The 12592-nt window shown below is 39.7% G+C and overlaps 2 protein-coding genes across 2 annotated transcripts; one reads left to right on the top strand and one right to left on the bottom strand.

The window, feature by feature from the left end:
• Positions 1-5674: 5674 nt before the first annotated feature.
• LOC103707624 lies at positions 5675-8317 on the bottom strand. Its single transcript, XM_008792182.3, has 3 exons — positions 8161-8317; positions 7427-7762; positions 5675-6666 (listed from the first exon to the last, which is right to left on the bottom strand). The coding sequence occupies exons 1-3, from the start codon at positions 8254-8256 to the stop codon at positions 5878-5880; spliced, it is 1221 nt and encodes a 406-aa protein (XP_008790404.2). The 5' UTR covers positions 8257-8317; the 3' UTR covers positions 5675-5877.
• A 966-nt stretch (positions 8318-9283) lies between these two features.
• LOC120108922 (capsanthin/capsorubin synthase, chromoplastic-like) lies at positions 9284-9670 on the top strand. Its single transcript, XM_039122639.1, has one exon. It carries the CDS (start codon positions 9284-9286, stop codon positions 9668-9670), a length of 387 nt encoding a protein of 128 aa, XP_038978567.1.
• The last annotated feature ends 2922 nt before the right edge of the window (positions 9671-12592 follow it).

Raw genomic sequence — 12592 nt, 5'->3', positions numbered from 1 at the left:
CCTCAAACTCAATGGGTTAGAAGTCATTGAGCCAATACACTATGATTAGAATTTAACTCGATCGATCTCCAGATCTTCCTTCACCAAGATTCTTAACATCCATCAGTAATGCTATATATGATAATTCATGTAAGCATCTCATGACCGAAGTCTCTACTCAATATGACATTTATTAGTGGCTTCATCAACAATGACAAAAGATCCCTACTCAAATCTTAAACCTAGGCTTGAGTTTTAAATTAACACATCAAATAGTCTTCTACAATTATAAGTAAAATCCAGTAGCTCAATCCAAACATGAGAATTCAAATAATTAGAATTCTCCCATCAATATGCATACTCTATGGCCTCAAAATAATCAAATACATCCATAGGAAATAGACCTATTTGCAATATCCAACATGCCAACACCAGATATAATCCACATACATTTTCAACTTCGAAGAACGTTCCTTTCAATATTATGAAATCTCCCTAGCTTCTTCCAATACTAAATCAACGTACAAATCCCACTCTAATAATTAGCAGCAAAACCAAAAGTATGATCACATTAAAACCCCCATCAAATTTGAACTTTCAAATCATTTAAATAATATCTGAACATGGTATACTCGATATGCCATTGTTGACCTACACTTATCTTAGGTCAAACCTCTCTTATCATGATCAAAGACAATTTATACTATCCTTCCGTATGCATCGAAAACCAAACCGATGCATACATTTTATAACAATGCCCAATGATCTTACAGCTTAAGCACTGAATTTAATTGTCATGTCCTAAGTGGTCATAACCTTAAGCTATGATATATTTCTGTCACGATCCCTAGTGATCTTAAACATATGCTCAGATTCCAACTGGTCACATTTTCCAATAATCTTAAACCTCAAACTTTAATGCCACTAAGGCCACAGTCCCTAGTGGTCTTAAATCTTAGATTATAATATCATTCTTGTTACAATCTCAGGTGATTATAAACCAAATCTCTGATAGTTTTTCTATCATAATTCTCCACTGATACTCACCTGAACATAAACCCTAGGATACCTTAACCTTAAGCTCTAATACCACTCTGTCACAACCCAGGATCTCACCCAAAATGGCTAGTCGGAAGTTATTATTTGGGTTCCTTGATCCTGTATAAGTACCCAAGATCTACCCAGCGAATAACCGATGTGGGACTAAACACACGCCCGCACGGGTCCTCACAGAAACCACTAGGCCATAATAGTTAAGCTTGCTGAAAGAGATACACCACAGATCACTATCAGAAAATACATCTATTCCAAGTGAGGGAACACATAAAATACAGCAGGATAACGTTGTATTGATATGAAGGAAGGGGTGAAATGGTGGGCTATATCACTCAAACAAGCCATCTCCAGCAGTGCATGTGCCTGACCCAGCTTTATTAGATACAAGAGCATGGTGGTACCCCATCAGATTTGGAGCACAACCACCCGTTCTCCGGCTGAGCTTGCAAAGGTTCCAGCTTCCATATCATTTAGGTGATCCTCGATTCGGATCCGAACCACTCAAAGGGAGTGATGATCATGGAACAGGCAATACTGATGCCGACACCAATAGCTTTCAGCTTCTTTGATCCAAAATCTTGTCCTGGTTCTGAGCTGTACCCACCACAATAAAGAACTGCTATGTTAGAATGGCCATGTTTAGATGAGTACCAAAGAAAGAGACAACAGGACACCAAGGCAGCAACAACTTCGACGTACACCAGCGTAAGAATAGGTAGGCAGTTGCTCCGAACACTGGTTCTAACCTGAAAACATTGAGCTTGAGAGGACCTGCAGCCAAGATGATGACATCCACCTAAATATACAGCTGAGAAAAAGGTTGAAACTATTAAGAGCTATTGCTGATTGTCCTATCAGAAAAAGGAAGCAGAAATGTTCTGATCCATACATTTTCCTAACAAACATGCCCAGAATAATCAGCAGCCAGCATAAGTTCATTGTTTGCACCAAGAAAAGCAGACAATTGGAAAACAAACTAAATGGTGGAAATAATGTACAAGAAGTAGAAGGTGATTAGAAGTATCCATCACAACTTCAAATTTATAGCCACTTTTCAGCAATCAAATCATATATAATTTTTTTCTTAGAGCATCGAGTTATGTCGTCCTTACTCCTACATGCCAAAAATTCTTAATTATATGCTGGTGTTAATACATCTCGCTATACCCATGAGGGCCAAATTAGCTCCTTGATGTGCCATAACGTCACATTTCACCATTAGTTTCTTGTTTTTCCTGTGTGGAATTAAGAATTCTGAGATTGGAAGTGATAAGGAGAATATTTTAGAAGATTACTTTCTAATTTCCTAATTAGAAAAAGAAAAAATGTTAGGCTTTATATGTTTACTGGTAGTAATTGATTAACTTATTGAGAAGCTATACTCCTGTGAAACATAAATCAATGAGGGAAGACCTGAGAAACCTCTAGATGGAAGTGGTAAGAAAGAACCTGCAACAGCTTCTTTTCCAAGAAGAGTTTAGCTCTTCATAAGAACAAGTGGTAAAGAAGAATCCTATAAAAAAAAGAAAAAAAATAAATAAAAGACTTGCTGGTGAAATTATGGGTTGTAACTAAGGAAAGGCCAATCAAGCCTTCTTTGAATGATAATATTGGAAAAAAGAAAGATACTTCAGGTAGTTCTGAATAAGGAACTGTTCTGCTGTATGTTGACAGACGAGAGGCCTCTCTTAAGAGTAGTGATGCACAATTGGCATTTTGACTTGCCTTTCATCTTAATAAAAGATACATCATTCAATCAAAAATCAAAATGAAAATTTAAGAGCATATGAAACTAAAAATTATAACATCCGTTCTCCAAAAGAAGAGAACATGATGAGATCGTTCTGTAATTAACTATATAAAGTTTAGCAATAATTCCATGCTTGTGATCAAATAATTGCATTCTCCTAACATTCTCATTCATTGTTCCATATCCCTCAATATCCTTCCACTCCCTCCAGCAATTCAAATATCTTGTTATAAACCTAGATGCATGGAAGCCAGATCAAAAGGCCAAAAAGTCAAACATCTTAGGATTTAGGACTCATCAATAACTGGATGAACAACTTGTGAAATGAGCGATAGTCTGATTGAAATAAAAATTCAGAAGCCATAACAGAATCCATCATTGAGATAGCAGAACGCATGCCAGAATGAGGAAAGCAGTAGACCTAAAATTATAGCAAGAAATATTGTTATAAGAACATAGGTTGCATATCAAGATTTTCAAAAAAGACTCATGAGAGTGAACTCCTTCAACCTAGAATAGCAGTAAAGGGGTGTTCTCTACACTAGTTCTAACACATTGTGCTTGTCTGGCAAATCATGCTTAGTTTGAACCATCTCCACATAGGGGTAAAATAACCCCCTGAAACTAAAAACATATCAGGACTTATCTCCACATGCAAAGAGAGAATCATATACAGACTGGATTAGTGGTTGTTGAATAACATAAGAAGTAAAACACATTCATACTTCATACAATATAGAGCTTCCATTATGGACATGTTATGGGATCTGATTCATGCACCCATGGTAAAAGCAGAACCACAATTCCCCATCTTGTAGAAACATGAATAGAAATTACAGACCAAATCAAGGTTTTTCTATTCAATTAAGAATTATACATTACAATTAGAGGTTTCATTGTGAAGATATTCATAAAACATGCTCATTGAAATATGCAGTGGTAATTGTGCTGATAAAAATCATCCACCCTGACAATTGAATGAGTGAAAGGAAAAACACGAGATTCTCGTTTTAATGTAAAACACAATTTTCAAAGAAAGTAGTTTATTTGTAACTTTCAGTCACATTATCACCCAAGTACATGTAGAGATATTTCAATTATCTGACAAATGAACAAATTTGAAAAAAAAAATATTGCAGCTTGATCAATAATAGACAGAAAAAATGCATTCTTGTACTTCCCCAGCATTTGGACTTTGAACATCTAACATTAACTGCTATATAATAAGATAACTGAAATTTATCCATTACTAATACATGACATGAACAATTAGATTGATAATTTTAATTGTCATTTGGCCAGTAAGATTTCATTTTGTAATTTAAAAATGCAAGCAATTTGATGACATTGAGTCAAGAATCCTATTACATCTTCAAAGAACACACTAACCATGCGCACTGAGGGTTCGTAGGTTGAGGTGGCTAGAAAAATCTGGGATACTCCCTCTACTATTGCAGCGTCTTGGACTGTGCTTGTTTCTTGGGTGCCGCCATCCTCTGGCTGCCTTAAGTTGAACTTCGATGGCAGTGTAGGCGAGGAGGGACCTGCAGAGGTGTGAGCTTCGTCATCAGAGACTACGACGCCAGACTGGTGGCGGCGAATCTTTGTCGCGTCCGTTGTGTGTGCTGAGCTCAGAGCTGCATGAGAGGGTGTTTTCTATGCGAGACGAGTGATGGGCGCGGACAGCATCCTCCTCGAGGGAGACTCGACCACAGTGATTGAGTGGGCTCGGGGTCGGAGAGGCGCTGCTGAGGGTTCGTAGGTTGAGGTGGCTAGAAAAATCTGGGGTACTCCCTCTACTATTGCAGCGTCTTGGACTGTGCTTGTTTCTTGGGTGCCGCCATCCTCTGGCTGCCTTAAGTTGAACTTCGATGGCAGTGTAGGCGGAGAGGGACCTGCAGAGGTGTGAGCTTCGTCATCAGAGACTACGACGCCAGACTGGTGGCGGCGAATCTTTGTCACGTCCGTTGTGTGTGCTGAGCTCAGAGCTGCATGAGAGGGTGTTTTCTATGCGAGACGAGTGATGGGCGCGGACAGCATCCTCCTCGAGGGAGACTCGACCACAGTGATTGAGTGGGCTCGGGGTCGGAGAGGCGCTGCTGAGGAGAAGCCGCGTAGCCTAGTAGGAGAGTGTGACTCCTACCAAGCCATGCATATTTTCAGGAAGGCAAACGACGCCGTTGAATGGGTTGCCTCCTTTACTGCTTATCACTCTGGAGGGTTTATCTGGATGGACCATGTGTATGTGCCGAAGCCCCTGAGTACCCTTTTGTTTTCCGACTTTGTAGGCCACATTCAAACTTGTAGGGTGTGAGCCGCTGTTGTACCAAAAAAAAAAAGAGAACTATGTGCTCTGCCTGCTTAGAAGGTCTGCCACACAGCATCACTACAAATCACTCAAACTGAATACAAGTTGCCATAACTCATGTAATGCATCATTTCAAGTTCATGCAACACATGAAACTAGAAAAATCTATGCTAAAGCACAATATACTCAATGAAATTTCCAGAAAAAACTGATTATGCACTAGTATGGTACAGAAGACTAAAATTGAATAATATAGATGAATGCTAACAGGCCAAGCAATATCAGTCCCCGCACTATTCACAGCTACGCAATCTCTGCCAAAAGATGTGATGAGATGCAGAAGATAACAATGACTGGTTCTGGCTGTGAATGACCTGATCATGAATAGGAGCCGGTGATGAAGCAATATCTAGCCAACCGATCCCATTCTGCAGGAGGAAGGTTTATGATTATAGTGTAATCTGAGCCATTTTCCAATTTACTATCTGCATAGACAATTTGGTGTTGATACATTCATATTGGTCCAGTTTAAATACCACTCCAGCCTAACAGCAAGAGAAATAAAATTCAGATTGACAAAATATTAGAATCACCAGATATGTTTTTAAATCATGTATATAATATGGCATTTATCACTCTGAATTGTACATACATTATTAGACAAAACTATAATTTAACAAAATGTGCTAGCCAGAGATGAAAAGTCAAAAGAACTTTGGTTGCCTTTTCTATATCTTTACACTTGCTGTTCTTCAGCCAAACTGGAGTAGTCAGAAGAACAGGATTACAGGGTGAAGTAATCCGGTGGAGGGTAAGCTGCTGACACTTGGGACATGGATACATTCCCAGTTTGAACACTACGAAGCACACTGTCTTGCATATTGAATGGCTGAACCGCTGCAATCCTCTCAGGGATCACATTCCCATTGTCTTCAACCCGAGCCAGCACCTCAAAGTGGGCCATGGCCATTTTGGGCCTTGTCTTCCATTCCGGGAACCCCGACCAATCCACCTCCCCATCCAAAAGACTCCTCTCCACAGAGAACCCCATCTTCACATAAGTTCGTGCTGCCACCTCTGCCCTCACCAACCTGAATGATCCCTCCTCCTGTCCCTTCTTTCCCAACACCGATGCCAATAGCTCTTCAAAACCCCTAAGATTAGAACTAGATCCATTTAATGAAGTAAGAGGCCACAACGTGGGGTTCTGTGATGCCTGTGCATCTTCAGAGACAGCTGGGACAGAGCGGGATGAGAGCTCAACAAGGCCAGGGGCAAGGCGCTTGAGCTTGAGCTTCTCATTGGGGGACATGGATGGTGAAGAAGTGAGCGAAGTGGGACCAACAATGCGGAGGGAAAGGATAGGTTTCTCATTTGAACGTGCAGCATTAAGGAGGGCCTCTGCAATGGTTAGGAGGCCCGATGCTATAAAACGATTCTTAGGGTGGGTCTGGTTGAGGGGGAGGGGGAGATCAAGCGGGTGCCTGAGGCTGACAGACCTTGCACCCTTGACTGTCACCACAGCACCATCTGATAGGAGGACCTTCTTCAGCCTACCAGCATCTACATCATGCTGCAAACAAAAAAGAACAGCAACTTCAATGGTTAGACATCTGATTTCTTTACCATTGAAATGCAAATGATGTAGCATCAGGAATTAAGAGGTGCAAGATGGAGGAAAAAAAGAGAGAAAAAAAAAGAAAAGTGCCATGATAATGCCACAGAAAACAGAATTTGAGTTATTAAAGCCCATTAACAGATAAGACTGTGAAGGTCACGAATCAAAAGGAGAAATATCCGTCTGTCCTAACATCGATCAATATAAGTTATAAATTTTCATCGGAGAGATTTTGAGGAGACCACAAAAAGCTTGTGGATTTCCAAGTTGCCCAAAAGATCATTTTGAGCTCACTGCCAAACTTTTCTGCTCTTGTTTCTCCTGAGTAGTTATTACAATTTGAAACAAAGAATTATAATATCCGAATTAAATTGGCAATCAGGTTGATTCAAATTTAAGAAAACTTCAATTATCAAAGAAATAACATACCTAAAGTAGAATGAAATTCTAGATCAAGGCTTTGGAAAATCTAGCATTATAGCCTTTTCTTACGAGAAAAAGAAAACAAAAGAAAATCTGGGATCTCAAAAAAGGGTACATAAAATTCCAATTGGACACGGTCTCGTAGATTCTAAACGAAATCCAAATGAACATATTTCTTTATTAACATTCCCAAACATTCAATCATCGTGGAATTTAGAGATAAAAAAGGCATTTTTAACAATCAATTCGTTTCATACTAGGAGAATTAAGTAATAAGGAAGAGATCTCTCACCGGCAAGGAGAGCCTCATGTCATCCCCGTCCTGGATCCAGAGCTCCATCGGCCCCGCCAGCTGAAACGGCGATAGCTCCGGCAGAACCCTCGCATCCGGCCTCCTCCCTCTCTCGGCCAAGCCCTTCTCCTCCTCAGCCCTAAAGATGGGCAGATCAACGAAATCCCACCTGCTAACATCCTCGAGGAGCTTGACCGGAACCACCTTCTTGTCCACCTCGATGTCGAACTCGTACGCCACCGAATGCCCCACCAGCGCGTCCCTCACGTCGAACCCCGACATCTCCAGCCCCTCCCCGTGGATCCCTAGTCCCTCTATGATCGCCTCCCGCAAATCCTTCAGTCCAAGAGCAAACACATCAGGTCTAACAAATAGAGTTCAAAAGACAGGATATTCCCTCAGAAACGGGAAAAAGGGTGGATTTTTCCATCAAAAACGGGAACTAAGGTTCCAAAAAGAAAGGTCTGTCCATGGAATAAAGGATTTTATTTTTTTTGTTTTTGGTTTCAAAAGATGGAATTTTAGAATAAAAACGGGAAATAGGGACTCAAGGGATGGTATTTTTCCATCAAAAAAGGGATTATTCTAAGGGTTTCAAAGATGGATGTTTCGGACAAAAACGAGGATAAGGGACTAAAATCAAGGGAATTTTTTCATCAAAAACAGGAATTGAGGCTTCAAAAAGAGCCATTTTTCATCGAAAAAGGATTTTTAGGGTTTTTCTTTTGTCTTACCGAGATCGCCTTGGGGGCGGAGGGCTTGAGAGCGTTCGCGGCTCCGATCGCGAGGACGGCGACGAGGATCGCCGTGAATTTAGACGGAGCCACCATCGATCAAAAACGAAGGAATTCGGACAAGAATCGAAGAGCGAAAATTTCGGTTTTCTTTTGTTTTTCCGGACAGAAAATCAGGGAGAATTAGGGCGATTTATTTAATGGAATGGTTGCTGACGTGGGTGAAATGGACCAATGAGAAGCGAGAGAACGATGCGAGGTGAAAGCCTATTGGCCAGGATTCGTTGGATGGAAGCGCTTTCGCCAACGGTACGAAATGAAGGGACGAGGTTTTGCTGTTCTGTTTCGAACAGCGAGTTGCCGCTTTAGTATAATTGCGGCCGTTGATTCAAGGATTGCGCGTTGGCTTAACGGACATGATCGCGCTGAATGAAAGCCTCGGTCATGGTGGGAAACAGCAAGAAGGTAGGCGGCAAACGTGGAGCAACATCCGGTGGCCCTCTGGAAATCTTTTTTTTGTCCCCCTATCATATTTTTAGGATTTTGTTGCACGGATACATGTCCAAATATCAAATTTTGCTTGAGCATGTATACCTTTATAAAATTTTATTATTATTCAAATATCCTGACGGTTATTCTAACCGAATTATAAAAAATTAATTTTATATTAATTAAAAAAATAAAATTTTGAAATTACGCTATTGCTCTTATCTTTTAGATCGCGATCACAATCCTACGGAAGTTCACGACTCACGATCCCGCGGCCATTCGCGACGAGCAAGATCGGGATTGCAAGATGCGAGCGGGATCGCCTCTGTCCCTTCCAAGATCCTGCCCACTTTCAAACAAAACCATCATCAAAGCTCGCAGCAGCAGATTGCAAAGCTTTTTGGATCTGAGCCACGAATCCATGCAAGAGCGTCTCGTTATCAAACTCATCATCCTACAACGTGGTCGTCCTAGGCTGCGGCCCAGCCGGCCTATGCCTCGCCGAGCAAGCTTCCGCGCATGGCATTCGCATCTGCTGCATCGACCCCAACAACTGTGGCGTTTGGGTTGATGAGTTCGAGGCTATGGGGTCATAAAAGACTAAAGACGCAGCTGCTGCAAGGATGCGCCTCTAATGGGGTCAAGTTCCATGTACAAGGCCAAGGCATGGAAGGTGGAGCACAAGGAGTTCAACTCCGTCGTCACGTGCTCCAATGATTCCGAGCTGAAAGCTAGCATGGTCGTTGACGCCACCGGATTCACGAGTCCATTTATAGAGTTTGAGGGGCCGGTGAGGAACCTTGGGTACCAGATTGCGCATGGGATACTCGCAGAGGTGGAGGGCCAGCGTTTCGACGCGGACAAGATGGTGCTCATGGACTGGAGGGACTCGCACTTGGGCAACGAGCCTTGCTTGAGGCATCGGAACGACAAGCTCCCGACGTTCCTTTATGCCATGCCCTTCGACTCTGATGCTCCCAACCTCTTCCTTGCTTGGACTGGAGTTGCCTTTATGCACTAGACACGACCTCTTCCTTTAAAATGCCCCCAACCTCGCTTTCGAAGAAGAAGAAGAAGAAGAAGAAGAAGAAGGGAGAGAAGGGAAGAGTGTTTGATGGCGGGTTTCAGCGTCCTTTTGGAAGCCCAGAAGAACTTCCCAGAGAACACCCTAATCCTCAGCAAGACCTCCATCCTCCGAAACTCTTCTCTCTCCTCCGTTCCATCTCCAATCCCCCCTCCTCCCAATTCCTTCCCCACAAGCCCTTTCCTAGAGTTCTGCTACCCGCAGAAGACTCCAAGAAGGGAAGGACATCTACCTGTACAGGTGAGCATATCTTCCTACTCAGCTCCGTGTGGATATTTTGGGAGTACAAACTCCTATATATATATCTAGAAGTTTTATTTTTCTTTATTTTTGTTGGAGGGGTGACACGGGATTCTGCAGCGTAGATTGCCGGTGCAAGCAGATATGCATGGACGAGCAGAGCGGAAGGAGGGACAGAGGCGAGCTCTCATGATGGTTTTGTTTGGAAGTGGGCGGGATCTTGGAAGGGACAGAGACGATCCCGCTCGCGGCTTGCGATCCCGATTTTGCTCGCGGCTGGCGATCACCAGTCGCAAACGTCCGCGGAATCGCGATCGCAATCCCCATAGCATAAACAAGATAGAAATAATAGCATAATTTCAAAATTTATTTTATTTTTAATCAATATAAAAATAATTTTTCTTAACACCGTTAGAACAACCATTATATTAAGGGCATTTGAACAATAATAGAGTTTTACGAGAGTATACATGCAAATACCAATTTTAAAAGGGTATTCATATAAAATCCGATATTTAGAAGGGTATCCATACAAAAAATTCTATATTTTATTATAATTACTGAGGGTACAAGGTTTGGCAATTTTGTTAGATATTGATCCATCTTATACCAGTGATCCTGCCAACTTGGTTCAATCCTAGGTCCAGAAGAAATACTATTATTATGAAAACATGTTCAAATAAGAGAAGGAAAAGGAAAACAACATTGATATAATTATCCTACTACTGACAATCTAGGAGCTCTTCCAAAAAAAAAAAAAAAAAGTTGGTCAAAGGATATTATTTAGATTTCTTAGGCCTCATTTGGCAGAGCTTTTGGTAGACCAAAAAATACTTTCTGACCCTCTAAAAATACTTTTGGATAGAATAAGGATGTTTGGTAAAAAATTCGGAAAAGCTCAAACAGCTTCTTGGGAAAAACTTTGAAATGGAGTTTCTTCATAAAAACACTTTTAGCATGCGTCGGGAAGCTATTTTGATTTATAATTATTTTAAAACCAAAATACCCATAATAAAATATTATAATTACATAAAATATATTTTTATATTTATTAATATATAATGATAATAATTATAATATTTTATACCTTAATTATTGTATTATACTATAAATTTAATATTATATTACATTATATCATAGTACATTGATATATTATGTTATATAAAATCAAATTATGTTATATCATTATGTTATAATATACAATATTATATTACTATATTATAATAATACTATATTATATTATATATTTATGTATTAATAAATAATATATTTTATTATGCTTTGTTGTATAATACTATGTAATATCCTTTATGGTCATTTTGTCATATCGAAAGAACTTTCTCAATTTGTTTCCATAACCTTTTAGAAATGTAGTCACCAAACAACAAATAGTTTTTGTATAAAGGCTCTACTTCAAAAAGTTACGCTAAATGAGGCTTTAGACGTGTATAAATACCCTTGGATTCTCATATATTTGTCCTATTTAAACTAAATAAATTCATGTTGCAGTGTCTCCTAATCTATATGAATTTTGAGTCGGATTTATTCTGATAATACTATTTGCAATAATTTAAAATTTTATCAAAAAAACTAATAGAAAAAATATGTGTATAAATTTTTAAAATATTTTTGGTAAATAACCGTTATAGAATCAAACACGCGCTCGTTAGTCAATTTTGGCGTCGATGGCCATATCTTTGAGAGCCGGTCAGCTATTTATGTCTCGACAGGAGGAGACGGTTGAGACAAATCATGGTTGCTGTCATGACTCATGAATAGCAACATGCATGCTCGAATCCTTCTTCTATTTCCTTAATTCGTGCCACGTCCGCCAGTGCGGTGGCCGATTCAAAGCATGGGCCAGAATTTTGGTGGGCCGGCTTGCCATTAAATACTCGTCCCAAAAGAAGGGGAAGAGGTTCCTGCGTCCACAAGCCACCTCTCAGCCTAAGATGATGCCAAAAAAATTCAAGATGCGGCAACTAACACCATCACATAGTATTTATTATGACAGGGTTGTGGATTTATATCCAAGAAGCTTCTATAGTATATAACGATATTTATTTTAAATTTTTATTTATAAAAATGCATTTGTTTTTTGATGGCATAGTTTAGGAAATAAGGTACTTACCCCAGTTTTGTTAATTGAAAATACATCAAGAAGCTGAATGATGATTAGAAATATTGGTCAATATGTCAATATTCTATTAATAAATACTTAATTTTTTTTGTAATTTTTTTTTTGTTTATATCAGCTGATATATAAGGTCCAAGATCTTTTCTATTATTATATCAATCAGTGATTGGCAATGATACAAGTAAATCAGGTGTGATGAAAATCTTGAAGCTTTGATAGAATGTATCTTGAAGAACTTCAAATATATGTCAAAGATGATGGGCGATCAGCATGGCATCTGGTATATATCACATCTATAATGGCCATATATGCAAAGAACAAATGAGTTATTGTCTGTTTTTTTCCGTATCAATAGTTGAAATGAGAAGAAAGTGATCCAGTTTCTGCAACCCCCACTAGACCAATTACTAATTGATAGATATATAAATGATAAACTTTGTGTGTGAACTATTCTGAAAAAAGGAAACAAATTGTATTTAGTT

This window comes from Phoenix dactylifera, unplaced genomic scaffold (genome assembly GCF_009389715.1).
Source record: "Phoenix dactylifera cultivar Barhee BC4 unplaced genomic scaffold, palm_55x_up_171113_PBpolish2nd_filt_p 001642F, whole genome shotgun sequence".
Lineage (NCBI taxonomy): Eukaryota > Viridiplantae > Streptophyta > Magnoliopsida > Arecales > Arecaceae > Phoenix > Phoenix dactylifera.
The sequence above is the reverse complement of the archived record's forward strand: the minus strand, read 5'-3'. Positions and strand labels throughout refer to the sequence as shown.